At 46.3% G+C, this 17,066-nt stretch overlaps 1 protein-coding gene across 1 annotated transcript; it reads left to right on the top strand.

Annotated features, from left to right (window-relative positions):
* The first annotated feature begins 3,378 nt into the window (after positions 1–3,378).
* On the top strand, positions 3,379–5,082 carry LOC123080704 (uncharacterized). Its single transcript, XM_044503642.1, has one exon. The coding sequence runs from the start codon at positions 3,462–3,464 to the stop codon at positions 4,668–4,670; it is 1,209 nt and encodes a 402-aa protein (XP_044359577.1). The 5' UTR covers positions 3,379–3,461; the 3' UTR covers positions 4,671–5,082.
* Positions 5,083–17,066: the final 11,984 nt, after the last annotated feature.

The raw sequence follows: 17,066 nt of genomic DNA, 5'->3' as shown, positions 1-17,066 counted from the left end.
CGTACCTGCAGGTCATCATCGGAACTACCAAAAAAGACGCTAGCAAGCGGAATCGAACCCAGGTTGTCTAGGAAAGAGCACAGAGCTGCTAGCCAACGAAACTTTTCCTATATGATCACTCCTAGATACAACTCACAAAGCCTGGGCCAAAGTCACAGAAATAAGGAAGCAAAGGGAGGAAAAGAGAAGTGACGTAGTAACAGAAATAAGGAAGGAAAGGGGGAGGACATAAATAAGGAAAGAAAGGAAGGCCTTCTATATATAAAAATAAAAGAAGTGCAAATTAAACAGGTTGCACGTTGGTCAATGAACAGAAAAAGGGCACTGATTGGTGTAAATGGCCACAATGACTGAACTGGTTCACGTACTCAGAATTTGTGTTGAGCGTGGTATAAATTCATGTGGCCTATTGACGTTTTTTTCTGCTCTATTTAAAAACTGAAAGAGATTCTAAAAAAAAGTTTAAAAATGAAAGAGAGAAAAGGCATTCTCTCTACTCATGGCTATGCCTTCTATTTTCTTCCACTTCCTTGACATCCTCTTGAAGTCGTCACCGACGCTGTTGGTGCCATCATCGGTTGTGTTGACCAAGTGCGTGTCCGTACCAATTGCTAGCAAACATTTTTTTTTGCGGAATAAATGTAATAGTGTTATAGTACGCTGGTACAAACTTAGAAACACTGGTAGAAACCGTCGCAACCAACTTGCGGCGGCACCTCCAGAACGAACAATATTAGCTAGATTATGAGCAACTTTATTTTCATTACGCTCAATTTTGAACGGACCAAATCCATGCAGATCGAGGAGCTCCTTCATCTCCATAATAAGATGTCCACAACAGAACAAACATATGTTGCCTCGCCGCGATTGTTCTTTTGCTTGTGAGCTTTGGGAGGCTCCCTGCCATATGGATGTAGATGATCAAGAAGAGTTTAGAAAAGTCATCTCAGTTTTCTTTCAGAAAATTATGAGTATTTTTTGCCACCTGTAACTTTGTCAGGGCACGTACAATGCGGTCCCTAGGAATAAAATCCGGCAGTTTTCGCATCGTCCGAACTACTTTCCTAGCGTCGACACATAACCTAGAGTCGGACACTAAAAAAAGTATACACGATGTAGCTACAAGCGCCGGATGATTGTGCATGTTAATTTGCTCAGGATTTTAAAGACTCTTGCGTTGGAGCTGGCCTTAGAATGATATTTTTAACATTCATTTGTTCGTCGTTAGCTATTAATGATATCCATGTATGATAACGGATTCTACATGAGTTTGTCCGTCAATGCTAGCCTACATAGATAGTGTGTTATGTGGTGGATTAACTCATCAATTTTGGATTGATCACATTTGGGTGCATTGTGATCACATAGACATCACAGCTATCGCCGACAAGGGCGGGGAAGAGGATAAGCTATGAAATGGCAAGGAGCGTGTGATATAGATTTTCACCCGTTGCAACGCACGGACCTTTTTGCTAGTTGCGTACAACGTCCCGCCGCTTGTGCCACCATATGCTGCTGCACTCCGAACTGTGCTTGTTGGGACAGCGAGCTGCAGCTGGAGGCTCAGACCAACGCCACATACAACAGCTGATCCCGCCTTTGACGGCTTTTGCCCTCCCTGAAGAAGTCGGTCTTGCTCTTCAAGGTTTTCTTCGGCGGCATGGCTGCGGATCAAGCGGCGGCGACCGAGCATTGAGAGGAGCGCCGGCAGCTGAGCGTCTAGCCTCAAATGCTGCGGTGGGAGCTCGAATGGCCGGCGGTGGGAGCTTGAATCGAGGAGAGGATTGGCGGCGGCGGGAGAAGCTCGAATCAGGCTGCGGAAAAGCGGCGACGGCTTGGCGGCTCGAATCAAGTAGCGGCGGGGCGGTGGGGGGAGCTCAAATCAGGCGGCGGCGGACCGTCAGGGGGGGAGGGGTGGATCTGCCGGCGACGCGGTGAGGTGGTGTCAGGTGGGGAAGAGGGGAAATGGCAGTTGGCGGTTAGAGCACAGCTATACATTTTACATCACCAGGCGGCTGGTGATGCAATTTTGGATCTCCAAGTACTGTATTTTACATGTCTTGGAGGAGGTGATGTAATTTCTTTTATAACTACATCATGTGTTAGAGCATCATATTTAGAGAGAGGAAAGTCCACCATTTCCTATACTCTAACTAGCATGCCATGCTGATGCGAATCACGAAGGGCCATGCACTGTCGATGCCGTGCGTTCATATGCCGCTGCGTGCAGCCCTGCACTTCTCCTTGGTTGGGCCTTTAGACTAGTAGGAAAAACAAGTTTTGCAAAGGAGGAGGGGGGCTTGAGCCTGTTAAAGCCCCCCTAGTAGATTCGCCACTGCTTACACACCTACACTTTAAATATCAGACAACCATCGTTCCTTTTTTAGAGTTGTTAAATTATGATCTACTTCCTCTATCCCATAATAAGTATTAGCCTTGGCCTAGCGGCAGAGACCGGGGAACTCCTCGTCGGCGACCAGCGAGCGTCACCCCCGCAGATCTCCCCGACGACACCCAACCAGTGCACCAGCCCGCCGACAGTGATGTCCACTAGGCCCATGGCGTCGCCGCAGAAGAACCTCTTCCTCTTCAGCTGCCCCTCCAGAAGCAGCAGGATCCCCTTGGCTCCATCACAAATCCCTTCTTCTGCTCCTCGCCACCATCTGCAGTCGACCAAAAGGACATCCAGTTCGGCCGCTCAAACTGCAGGACAATGTTGAGTAACTAAAACCACATGAGAAAATACGATCGGTCGTCTGCTGGCTTTACCTTTTGATCGATGAAGTGAGCCTAGAAGCCGGCCGGCGGTGGCGCGGTCGTGGGTGTCGGCCGGCAGGAGTGACGGCCCGTTCAAGTCCTCGTCCACGTACTCCACGATGACGAGCGAGCGACTTCGGGATGGAGATTCAGATTTGGCAGCTGGTATCCGGTATCTTATGAAGATTCAGATTTCAAATATATTTTCAGAGAGTTAAGTAGTTTGGTTTTTTGGGAAAACTAAACTAAAAACTGCTTTGCTTCCTTTCTGGATCCGGCGGCCTCCCCCTTGCGACAAGCCCTCCCAACCCACTCCACCATATTTCCCTCTCGGTGCCCCTCTATGTTGCTCTAGTCGGCGGCCTGCCCACTAGCATCGCCAAAGTTGTCGACCTCAAGCTGGCGCTGGACAGCGCGAACATCACAGGATGGTGCACCGCGTCTCGAGAAAATGATGTCACTATTAATTTATGTTTGATCGTAAATTTTTGTGTAATTTAGTTTATGTTTGATCTATGTTTGGGAGATCTTGTAACTGCAGCACATCACGCCAAAGAAAACAAAAAACAAAAACGCAAGCACAGTAAGTAATAGTAATCTCTTCTCTCCCCCCAGCTAAAAAGAGAGGGAAAAAAAGCAGCCGTCGCGCTTTCGCCATTCCCACGCCGCCGCCGTCGCATCTCTCCCCTATCTGCCGCGGCGCCATGCTCCGGCTACGAAGCTCCATCCTCGCCCATCTCCTACCTTCTTCTCCAGCCACCTCTCCCGCACCCCCTCTCCGCCGCCTCCTCTCTGTCTCTGCCATAGCGCCCGCAATCTCCCCAAGCGCCGGATTCGCCGCGGAGGACTACCTCGTCGCCACCTGCGGCCTCACCCGTCCTCAGGCCCTCAAGGCCTCCCCGAAGCTCTCCCACCTCAAATCCCCCACCAATCCCGACGCCGTCCTCGCCTTCCTCGCCGGCCTCGGCCTCTCCGGTGCCGATGTCGCTGCCGTCGTCGCCAAGGACCCGCAGCTCCTCTGCGCCAAGGTGGAGAAAACCCTGGCCCCCAATGTCGCGGAGCTCACCGGCCTCGGTCTCTCGCGCCCTGAGATCGCGCGCCTCGTCTCGCTCGCCGGCGCCACTTTCCGCTGTAGATCCATCATCTCCGGGCTGCAGTACTGCCTGCCCCTCTTCGGGTCCTCCGAGAACCTCCTTCGAGCCCTCAAGAGTGGCTCTGTTCTCGGCTCCGACCTCGAGCGGGTGGTCAAGCCCAATGTCACCTTCCTGCAGGAGTGCGGGCTAGGTGTTTGCGATATTGCCAAGCTCTACGTAATTAGGCCATCGCCGCTCAGCATCAGCACGGAACGCATCCGGGCAGCAGTGGCCTGCGCCGAAGGTCTTGGTGTACCCCGTGGATCTCAGATGTTCAGACATGCGCTACAAGCTGTTGCATTCCTCAGCGAGGAGAAAGTCGCCGCCAAAGTGGAGCACCTGAAGAAAGCGTTCAGGTGGTCGGATGCTGAGGTGGGCATTGCTTTTTCAAAGGCTCCAGCGTTGCTCATGAGGGCTAAGGAATCGCTGCAGCGCAGGTCCGAGTTCCTCATCAACGAGGTGGGCTTGCAACCGGCTTACATTGCTCAACAGCCGGCAATTGTCTGTTACAGCCTAGAGGGTCGGCTCAGGCCCCGGTACCATGTTGTAAAGTTTCTCAAGGAAAATGGATTGCTCATGCGTGACCCGCATGTTGTAAAGTTTCTCAAGGAAAATGGATTGCTCATGCGTGACCCGAGCTACAGTGCTGTTTTCAAGGAGGCTGAGAAGGTATTCAGGGAGAAGTTCATATGCCCTTACAAGGAAGCTGCACCACATCTCGAAGAAGACTATGATGCTGCTTGTAAAGGGAAACTGTCGACTAATTTCAGATTCACATGAGCCAAGAACGGGCTATGATCTGGTTGTTCGCTGTTGTATGACTCTTAGGTGCTGGGTTGGTCGTTGCTAATGTGTGATGGAATTGTTAATTTGATCCCTGAATACTGATATGTAGTGTCATCACTCAGCAGAGAAGAAACCATGGATCAGTTATGAACTTTTTTGTCCTCATTCATGTTTTTAAACACACATATTGAAACTAAGTGTGAGATCAGACCATGGAGGAGGGCTCACTTGTACAGGTTATCTGCTAAACCTCGAACTCTCACATGGAGGAGGGTTGGCATCATTTAAGTTTAAGTAAGTAAACCTATGTGCCTCTGTTCATTTTTATACCAGTAATGTTATCAAGACAATGGAGAAGCACTTCCTGCTAGTAATGTTATTGAGACAAAGAAGCACTAATTTTTTATTGTGTGTATTGTGGATTTTTCATGCTCTGCACCATGGCCATAAATCATGTGTTTATTTTGGATGGCAGCTTAAGATTTTTAGTTCATTATTGTGTTTTGGTCCTGTGGGTAATTCTTGGTGCCAATCACCACCAGCAGGTTCACTAGCAGTTTTTTTCTGTCTTCTATAACTGAGCTACCTCTTCTTTAGTTTGTCTAAAACCGAGTGCTTAATTTATTGCTTTGGTCAGTGTGATTGTGAATATAGCCACCAAACAGTTGGTATCATGTACATCCATTACTCTGAATACATGGTCTGAATATCGGTAGCGACTGCAGGTTCTTAATTACAACCCCCAAGTATTCTTGTTTGTTCGAAATGCCGCGCAGAATCTACTAACTTTTGGGGGCACATTACTTCCAACTGACCACGTAATCTGTACTTGAATTAGTTTCTGCCATTTGGGTGTGTTCATCTAGAGAAATATATCATTGAAGTTCATTGGCGAATAGTAAAATTTGATACCTGTGTCTGTTTGATTTTCACAACCATGTTTGATCTGAAAATACAAAGAACTCCAGTACTTTCTTTAACCTCCAAAGTAACTGCCAAAGCGTGCTAGAATTAGTTTAACTTCTACTACCTCTGTGACAAAATATAAGACGTTTTTGCAGTTCAATTTGAACTGCAAAAGTGTCTTATATTTAGTTATTACAGAGGTAGTAATTGTCAAGCAGATAGGTTATACTTGTCATGGTCTGCTTTTTTCTGAAACAAATTAAGATTTCAAGCTGACGGTACTTAAACCTATCATACATCAATGTTTGCTACGTGTCATCTTGCCGTGTTGTTAATGCTCTACTTATTTTACTTGTCAATGCATGGTTATGGAAAGGCTCCCAGGGGTAAGAATTGTTTTTGTTGGAGATGCACCATTGTTCACCTGCCAACTATTTGTTGTTCTCAGTAAGACACAACCCTGTTGAAGTCTTACAGTGATTTTTCCTCCTAGGTCTCATGAAGGTTTTGTCGCTTTGTTGGCAACGATAAATAATATTTTGTCGCAGTCGATGCAGTAAATCTATATGATGCATCATACACTGGAGTGTTTATATGTTTCATCAGGTTTTTCTGAACTATGATGATATTGAAGCTCAACTGCACATTGACCTTGACCTGTTCTGTTCAGCGTATATGATAAAACCGTTCCCCTTATAAGTAGTGATTGTTGTGAATGCTAGCAGATGGCTCTTTTACTGTCTCCATATATCTTATAATTCCCGTGTGGGTATTTAGTTCTGTAACTAAAATGCACAAGTTAACATTTTGCAGTTGGCCAAGCAAACCGTTAAGTTTATTAGTCTACCTCTTTTGTCAACGGTGAAGTTTATTAGTCCACCTCTTTTTTCTGATGTTGTCAACTCTCTTCATGATGCAACCATGGTTTAGCCTGGCTGCGGAAGTGTCGCGGCTCGGCTGAGGGAGCCAGGGACCTTGCCGATCTTTCCCTGTTATATATGACTTATGGGTCTGGGAGAATATGCTATTTAATATATTATTTTTGAGATTGGGGGATGTGCAATTCACATGTCCTGCTCCTGCATGATACGCAGCCTTGGCTAGAGTATCTGCAATCGTATTTTGTTCTCTTGGAACAGAGGCCTGAAGCTTACGAAAAAGTTAGTTGTTCAGTAGCATGGTAACTGGTTGCAGAGTCCAGTGAGGAGCACTAGTGTTGACAGCTTGTGCATGTACATACAGGGGAGGGAGGAATTGCCTGGACATGAGCAATAATAGGAGTTGGCCCCTGAAGAAAAATCAACGTGATCCACACTTAATGGAAGAGTAGAGAGAGGGAGCTATGTATTTGGTATTAGTTGTAGTAGTAGTGTTGAGTTTGTGATCCAAGCCGTCGCCAATGTAACCACAGGCAGTAGCATTGTTTGTAAGAGATTCTTTACCTGCAAATATGGTTTACAAAATTGGTAGAGAGGAGGTACAGGATATATTCATTGTTTGTCTGAGAGCAATTCCTCTTCTCTGGAGAAAAAAAAACACGGCCTAGTGATTGGTCCCTGAACTAAGCTTTACACTACTTCAACATGAAATATATTGACTGACTGATTTACTGAATGTTGTAGATCGATGGTCCATGAGAAGATGTGCTGACATGGAGGTGCTTTCTCCTTCTTCTCCCAGGAGAAGGAGATGGACGGAGCATGGCGGCTGGAGCTTTGCAATCGGCATGGTTATGAAGGCTCTGCTAGTAACAACCATGATACGCCAGGGTGTGTTTTATTCAGAGAAGCTCCTTTTGAATCTTGCCAGGTATATATGCAAAGTGTTATCCTGTATATCACAATATGCAAGGTACTCCTATTCATCAGCTCAACCGCCTGGACAAACAGCAAGTTAAATGAACCAACTAGCTGCATCTGGTTTGCTTTAATCAGTCTGTACATTGATGAGTTCCGTGCTTCTTCCTCAACACACGCTGGATCTAGCTTGGATGTAGACAATTTGAACTCTGAATTGTCATGCATGCAATGTACTCCCTCTGTTCCTAAATATAAGTCTTTTAGAGAATTCAATATGAACTACATGTGGATGTATATAGACGTATTTTAGAGTGTAGATTCACTCATTTTGCTCCGTATGTAGTCTATATTGAAATCTCTAAAAAGACATATTATAGAAATGGAGGAAGTATGTAAACAATCAAGTATTGGGTGTGATATTATATTGTCGATTTGAATCAGAGCTGGAAGTTGTTACCTCTAAACCTTTCCGACTTGATGTGTGAGCTCCATCCTGGACACCCGTGTCGTCAAGGCCGAGGAAAGCGCTCCCTGAGGGCATGGCCAATGCATAGCCTCATGGTGATGCCCCATGTGCCATGTAGGATCGAATGTCAGAAAAAGTAGGTTCGGATAAGAAAGCGGGATCCTTTGCAAGAGGCAGGTGCTTGAGGAGAAAAAGTGTGGTCTAATGTTTTTCTTTTTGAGAATCGCCACCTGAATATATTACTCAAACTGGCCAAAATGCCAGAGTGGTGATCCAGTTTATAAGGAAAACCGGATCGAAAACCTTAAACAAATTGACCCCGTTTATAAGGGAAACCGGGCCGAAAACCGTACAAGGCACGCCCTAGCAGGCAGACATAAGACCATCACCATGAGAGACACAAGTAGATGTGGGGTGTCGTCGGGAGATCACAATACCAGGACTTTGTAAACAGCCGAACGCATCGGCGAGCATACCGGCCCCATGGCACAAATCGGGAGCATCCACAATCAACGAGTGTCATCCCAGACACGAACCTTGACTGGGGCTCCGCCACAGAAGAACGGAACGAATAGCAGTTTGAGAGCATCTTGCGTCATCCTTGAGCAAAGATGAGTCGAGACAACACCAAAAGCACTAAGCTCGCCGCAACACAACGGTAACCATGAGAGGGTCTTGAGCAATCATTAGCAACCTGAGCCGCACAAGAAAACCACCACCGTAGACGAAGAGCTCCAATCAACCGAGACCATCCATGATGTCTCAAGGCTATTGGTGCAGCCGAAAGGCAACGAGCGACTGAGTCCACACCCGGACGAAGAGTCACATGCAGCCGAGTCTACATCACAACAGCGACACTGCCGGTGAAGCCGAAGGGCATCAATGAGTCGAGTCTACACCCGGATCGCTTCTCCGAGCACACCAGTGCAAGCCGCCCGCGCCACTACCACCGTCCACCCCGCAGGGAGTAGCCACCACAGAATCCACCAAGCTGATGCCTTCAAGAAGGAATGCGACGTGAAAAGCGCCGCCATCGGCCGTTCCGGACGGACCAGGAACATGGGTTTCCCCAAGAGCCTCGAAGGGGGAAGTCACCATGACATCGATGCCTCCAAGGAGGTAAGCGGCACCCGCGGGCGTCACCATCGCCGGCTCCGGCAGGAGCAGTGGCTTTCGCCCAAGTGAGCAGACCACCTCCGAGGAGCACCGGTAGACTGCGAATCGCTGCTCCCTGCACCACCACAGAGCAAGGGTCACTGCAGCCCGCCGCCGCACGTGACCAAATCCGGTCCACCGCCGGCCAGATCCACCACAGTCAACCGCACCTCGCGGAGACTACCGGCGGCCAACCACCAGAACGAGGCGACAGATCCATCAATGGCCATCCGGACGCACAGCCACCGGACGCAACACAAGCCACCGTGCACTGCCAAGCACCATGCCGACAGGAACAGAGGAGCGCTGCCCGAAGCCAAGAACCACCATGGTTCCGAGCCGCGGCCAAGCACCAGAAACACCAGCGCGCCCCATGCACGACAGCACAGCCGCCGGAGACCGGATCTGCATCACTCGCAGCTGAAGCGCCCTTCGTCACGCGCCGGAACCGGCCGCCGGCGCACCGGCCGAGCTCCACGCCGCCCCTGCGCGCACACGCTGCAGGCCTTGCACGCCCCAGATCGGGCCCGCAGCACCGCCGCGCGCGCCCCGCGCCGTGCCCGGCACTGCTACCACCACACGCTGCACCGGAGAACCACGAAGCAGGAGCCACCTCGCCACAGCCCGCCGAAGCGCCGCCCAAGAGCAGCCGCCACCGCGCCACGCAGATCCAGAGCAAGTTAACCACCGAGAGGGGCGCTCGTCCCCGCCGCGAGTGCACGAGGACCAGGTCCCACCGCCGCCGACCGCCAGCGAGCTTTGCCCGGTGGCGCGCGCCGACGGCGGTGAGGGGATCATGAGGGTGGAAGGACCGGCGGCGGTGGATGGGGTTTCCGCCCGAGCCGCCCCTAGGAGGCGACGCGGGGGCAGTCTCCAAAAAACTTTCTTGTCACGCATGCTTTTTCAGTGTGGTCTAATGTAAAAAGCTGAAAATGTTGAAGTAAAGATAAGGATGCATATGTTTAAGAGTTTTTACTTTCTATTTCTTGATGAGACCCACTAATAGTAGCTTGCATTGGGGAGAAAAAAATCAATGTAGTTGTCTCAAGCTACTTTTTTTTTTTCATGGGGCATCTGTATCCATACGCCATCATTTTACATGCCGTGAGAGCGTGTCACGTGATGGCCTCGAACACACACGTTCCAGCCTCCTGCAACCTGGGCGCATCAGCTCCCGCCTAGAACCGTACACGCTGCTGCCTAGAGAACCTGGCGCATCTGCAGATTAGGTGTTTGCTACGGTGTCATTTTGCCATGTTAATGATCTACTTATTTTATTTGTCAATGCAGGGTTATGGAAGGCTCCCGGTTGTAAGAATTACCTTTGTTGGAGATGGATGTTAAAGGTTTGTCATTGTTCAACTGCTGAACTATCTGTTATTTTCAGCAAGACACAAACCTGTTGAGGTTTTTACAGTGATTTTTCTTCTTAGGTTCCATCAAGATTTTGTTGCCTTGTTGGGAATGATAAAAGGATAGTTTGTGGCGGTCCATGCAGTAAATCTATGTGACGCATCATACACGAGTGTTTATGTGTTTCATCAAGTTTGTCTGACCTATGATGATATTGGAGACCAACTGTACATTGACTTGTTCTGCCCAGCGAAATGATAAACCCGTTCCCCTTATAAGTTGTAATTGCTGTCAACATACACGCATGCCACTCATCAGCCCCATTACTATGTGTCTCAACATTCATAACAATGCTACTATACTTAACATGCACACACAGCACCTCACCAAACCCACTACTTTTATTTCTCTCAACATGCATGCCAAATACCACTTATTTTTCTGCAAATAGCTACGCAATTGTATAAGAAACAAATACGGTAAATCATATGTTATGTCAGTATTCGTTCTCATATTTAAATTCCAGACAAAAAGATATTATCAAAATTATATACTACAACAAAGTCCTGCAACGTGCAGGGTATCATCTAGTAAAATTCTAGAAAATGTGCAGTCAAATTGCGTAACTTAATATTAAAAAGTGTATTAGTATTGGTATGCCAAAAATATTATCTTTAGGATTTTATAAAAATGTATTTTCATAGTATGTATTTATATATGTATAGTAAAGGTCGAAATTATACATATGCCGGAGACGAATGTCAATGTCCAAGACGACATTTATAATAAAATCATGAGCTTGGGAGTATCCTACTCCAATGGAACTAATTTGATTTATAAGAATCATTTCTATAAATGATTACCATTTCTGTGAAGAACTTGGATCAGTAACGAGCATCTGCCCACTCGTGGAAGTCGGTGGGCCAGATGGGTGGCTCGTCGAAGGTCTCGTCGACTTACTCGACGTTGAATAGAAACTCACAGAAGGCATGTCTGCTATTGGGAAGCACATACACCTTCTTGTGGATGGGGTTGTGCTCCATCAACAGCTCACTCTTCTAAGTCGTGTCCTTGAGGAGACATCCATAGGGGACTCCTTTGAGGTGCAACATGACTAATTTAACCAGCTAAACGATAATATAGTATAGAATGCAGTGAATCGTCACTCACTGCAAGTCCCACCTAAACATTGTTTGAGTTAATATCCTGATACCTCCCAGTCTCTAGCATCTCACTGACCGGTTGTCGTGTGTTCTCTATGTGAATATCCGTGGTCGATTGGTCAATCTTGGTCTGATAGATGAACTGGAGCCGAGAACCCTAGAATATGGAGTTGAGAACCCTAAAGAAGAATGATGGTTTACACAATCAGCGGTTACTTGTAATCTACTCAGGCTGCCGACATGCACATGTGTAATCCATTCGGAAGATGGTTGGCCATCATCATTACGTGCAGGGATGTTTGGCGGACACGTCCTATTCACATGAATGCAACTCATTCACTAGCTTGTGGTTTGGTAGCTAGCTCCGACCAAAGATCTACTTATTTCATACTCCTATAATTTTGTGTTTCTCTATTACCAAACATATGCATATACTAGCAAGATGCCCGTGCATTGCATGGAACATTAAGATACATTTTTTTTTATAAAACACCTGTTATGATTGATCCATGCGGGAGTAATCCCATGTGTAAAAACTAATGATATCTCCAGGAAGAGGAGAGATAAGGTGAGGAGAAGTAGGGCGTGGTGGTGATTGGTGGTCAGACTGAGTGGAGGCATGGGGATGGACGACGCCGGCAGTTGCCACCATGCCAGATTGTTCCAGAGGCTTCCTTTTTAAATTGCTCAACAATGAGGTTGTGGGAGATAAGAATGAACGAGGGAAGGCCTTATCTGCAAATGTGGAGAGAGGTGCGGGTATCTTTTTGCAAAATTGTCATAGTTGGCTTTCTATCCGTCAGATATAGATCAGACGGTCTATATTGCAAGATGCCAGGCACACCATCATCACCAACTTGATTTTTTATAAGAGTAGAGATATGCACGTCTAATTAACTGCTACCCGTGATACAAGTCACTTGTCTCTTTTCCTTTTAATGCAAGGTATAAAAGTTAATATTGTTGAATGCTATTTTACATGCAGAAATATGAAGTTTTTATACCGGTAAGGAATTTCTTTTGGCCTATACGTTTAAGCTATCTTTGAGCCAGGGAAGGAATCGCTCCAGCAGAAAACAAAATGTCAATATCACATATGAACATGGAAATAAAAGAAAGAGGGGAATAAAGAAATGGACCCAAAGCCACGCTGGCGTGCGTCACACTTGATATGTGGCTTCATTAGCGCAATACATATTGGGGGTGGGAATTCCACCCCAGATGGATGCTTTACACAGCGTAAAGATATCTAGTGTTCAATTTGTCTGTGTGAGGACTGATCTATACTGTCTATAATTTCAATGGCCTCGGACACATTTTACTCCTTTGGTTTTCCAGATTACAGTGATAGGAGGCTTGTATATTTCTCACTGGACAGTGTGGAAGCATTTGCTTGAGAGCACCCCCACAATGTGATGACTATTGACTAGCAATGGCAAGATGGATACCGGATTGCACAAAAACTTGGTCAACCTCCACCATTCTAGCCACAGGATGAAAGTGGGCTTCATGCACATCTCGGCCTACCAAAAGGAATATTCAACTGGTAGGCCGTGGATGGTGCCGAGCTGATAGAGAGGACATATGAAATTACTGTGTATATTTTTTCTTGCAATATTTCATTGAATTCATGATTAGAGAGCATGCATATGGTACATGTGTGCGGTAGCAGAGCAACATCTGCAACATTGAGAAATGTATATTAAATGGTTGTCGTTCCAAATATTAAATGTTTCAATTGGATTCCACATATTAAATGTTTGTCGTTCCAAATATTTCAATTGTGTTCCAAATATTAAATGTTTGTCGTTCTAGGAAGTGTGCATCCAACATGTGTAATATTGAGAAATATATATTCGTATTGGTAAGCCGAAAACATTGTTTGTACGATTTTATAAAAATAATTTAATAATATGTAATTGTGTACAAATAGGAAGTAACAATCAAATGTGAAAGTGTTGTGATCATGTGAGCTTGGATGAACAGTAAAAAATGGTTTTTAAAATAAAATCTAGAATGTTTCTGTGCCAAAATTTGACCAATGTTTTGATTGGTTGCAAACTTTAAGCATTTTGGGACACCATTTTTGTTTTTTTGTCATGTTTTCCACGAATGTCATCTGGTTATGAAACTTTGCAACCAATGAAAATATTTGTCAAAGTTTGACACAAAAAAGTTCAGATCTTTTTGAACCTTTTTCCATTCCTTTTCATTTCATTGTTCACCGGAGCTCTCACATGAGCTTGCGATAAGTACAGCGGCGTCCAAATCAAATGTTGATATTGTAGACAAATGTCAATGTCCAAAACAACCTTTATTAGATAATAATAAGAATGGAAGCCAGCAGAACTAATTTGAATTCTAAGAACCATTTATATACATGATTACCTTTCTCTACAAAGAACTTGACCAGATACATAAGTCGGCCCTCTTGTGGGGGTCAGACGGTAAGATGGGCGGCTCAGCAAAGGCCTCGTCGATGTACTTGACGGTGGCAACCCCCTAGTAGGCAGTTTTGTTGATTTGCGAAGGCACATGCACTTTATTGCCGACGGGGTTGTGCTCTAGCAGCACGTGGCTCTTGTTCGTCATGTCCTATAAGAGAAGCTCATAGGGCCTTATTTAACCAGATAAACCATATATAGCACAGAATGTGGTGATTTGTCATTCGATGAAAATCTCACCATGAGACCGTCGTAGGGTTGCGAGAGTCTGACCCGAGCATCTTTTTGTGTGAGCGAGTTGCTGCCTCCTAGTCCGCGACAAGTCGCCACCATGGGAAAATGGATGAACATTGTTTGAGTTAATATAAGATACCTTATAATTTCTATAGGCTCACCAACCAGTTGTCTTGCAATTCCTATATGATCGGATAGTCAACCTTCATTCGTTACTCGTTAGAGGAACCAAAGCTGAGAACCCATGAATACCGATAGTTTACATTGCATGTGGATACTAATAATCTACTTTAGTTGACAACATGCATATGCATAGGTCATCACCGTTATGTGCACAGATGTTTGGTGGACACGTCTTAATCACATGAACACATTCATTCACTTACTACCAAATGGTCGCTTGGTAAGCTACCAACAAAAATTGCAGTCAATGACATTCATTCACTAACTTGTTGTTTCATAGCTAGCTGAGATCAGATATTTGTATGTTCCGTATTTTTTATGTCTATGTTAATTAGAGGTCATATACAAATATGAGAATTATCTTCATTCTGACAAAAGTAACTCTCCCTTGAGTACAGAGTGGACACAACAATATGCTAACACACCCCATTTATGGTACCAAGCATATGCATATGCGCATCCAATTAACATGTACCTATGATACAATTGACATGTCTATTTGCTCTATTCTATAAGGTTGTAAATTCATACTATTGAATGACATTTTATAGGTGCACAAGATATAATACATCATATTTATATGTTTTTTTCTTTGGCAAAACTTTGTTTTTGCCGCTCTAGGATTTACCCACTTTATTTATGCACTCAAGAATTTGACATCTCACTTTTGTCACTCTTAGCTTTTGACAATATATTAAAGATTCCATTCTGTGGCAAAAGCAAAATTTTCAAAGTGGCAATTATGATACATTGTCAAAAGCTAAGAGTAACAAAAATGAAATGAAAAATCATTGCTTTTCCCACGGAATGACATTTACATTGTTGAAAGCCAATAGTGGAAAAAGTGAGATGTTAAATTCTAGAGTGCATAGGCAAATTGGGACAATCTAGAGTGGCAAAAACAAACTTGTCCCTTTTTCTTTTATTATTTTTCTAGCAGCTCGAGCGGACTTCACGAATTATGAGTTGCACACGTAACCGGTTGCACCAAATATGTGGCGCATGACACACTGGGTACATCATGTTGGTTTGTTGTACACATGTTAGTCAAAATGAATGCAATCATACACACACTATGATATTTGTGGGAACCGTGTGTGTGTGTGTGTGTGTGTGTGTGTGTTGCTTCTGAGTAGTACATTCATGACACTAATAAGTGAAGGCTCCCGATCTCCTCCCTCCTCGAGCGGCCGCCATCCCTTTCCTCGACCCCTGATCTCCTCCCTCCCGATCCCCTACCTCTCGATCTGAAATAGGGCTTCGAGCCGCCCCCACCCCTCTCCTCACCACCGCTGGAGCTCCGCGGGGCAAAGACCAAGCGATGGATCATGGCGGCGGCGGGGCCTTCCTCCATCGAGGCTCTGGGATGCGGTTGCGGTACAAATTCACGCGGGTGTCCTGGACTTGTGTGTCGTCCGGCGGCGGCAGCGCGGCGGTGAGGGCCCCTCCGCCATCGATGCTCACACAGGGGATGGTGATTCCGGGCGGTGGTCCGGCTCCAGTCGTGCAGTTTCCCGGTGGCAAACGTCACCCATGGGCGTGCTAGATGACGGAGAAGGTCGATCTGGTGGTATAGCTGGGGATGGGCGCGGATTTGCTAACAAAAGCTTGGTTCAGTCTCGGCCAGAACTGTCAACGGCAGCGCCTGCGGGGATCCTTACCTCGTTGGAGGTGTTGTGGGGCAACTCACGTTCCCTGTGTGCCTCGGGGGAAACCCCTGATTCGGGCTTTTCGTATTGGATGATGGCAATGTTCCTGCGTCGTCACCTCATGGGGGTATCATCTTTGGGGTTGTACACCAGCTGGAGGGACAAGTGTTTGGCTTGCTGGCTGGGCGCATGTCTCCGTATGCTTCTCGTGTGGTGACCAAGGTGGAGTGGCATGCCATCTACAGTATTGACGACGACCAGTCTTGGCGGTAAGGTGCAGTGGGGTCTCGGCGTTGGATACCGCTCGATGGGCACGAGGTAGGCGCCGTTTGGCATTGTGGTGCGTCGACGGCAGAAAGGTCTAGCAAGATCAGTGCATTGATTGATCCTGAAGATTGGACTGTGGAAGAAGGTGGCGACGGATTCTACAACGTGCGCATTTGGTGCACGTTGAGAGTTTGCTAGACCGGTTGGTGCTCCCGGCTAGCCGGTGGGCGGCTTGTGAGCCCACAAGATTTCTATGTGTGCGTGACGCGCGGTCAGGGCACATCATCAATCTTGTAGGTAGGGCGATAGTTTTCGCCATGAAGGTGGCTTTGAGTTGATCTATGTATTTATTTTGTAAGACCTTATTGACTAACGTAATAAAAATGGTTGTGTGCATCGCTCGATGCAGAGGTCGGGGTATTCCTTCTTTTTGAAAAAATGACCTTAATAGAAAAACTCTGTGTAGTAAGTTAGTGGCGTGGCTCACAGTTCGGGCAATCGCCGCTAGTATTTTCCGAAAATACCAGCGACGTTTGAAGAAAGGCCTGTGCCACTGTTAGAGTGCATTGTGTGGCGCTCCAGTTCTAGGCCACGCCGTTGGCGTCGCGGAAATACCCGGCCCACTGGCATATTCTACTACTGGCGTTGGTCCAGTGAACACGCCAGGAAACGCTTTAACTAGATATCAAAATATAAGTAAATAAAAATTGTTACTCATGTATTTAAAAATGTTAAACATGTACTATAAAATAGTGTTCCTGAAGTATACAG

This window comes from Triticum aestivum, chromosome 3D, assembly GCF_018294505.1.
Source record: "Triticum aestivum cultivar Chinese Spring chromosome 3D, IWGSC CS RefSeq v2.1, whole genome shotgun sequence".
Classification (NCBI taxonomy): domain Eukaryota; kingdom Viridiplantae; phylum Streptophyta; class Magnoliopsida; order Poales; family Poaceae; genus Triticum; species Triticum aestivum.
Note: the sequence above shows the minus strand (reverse complement) of the source record. Positions and strands in the feature narration are given on the sequence as shown.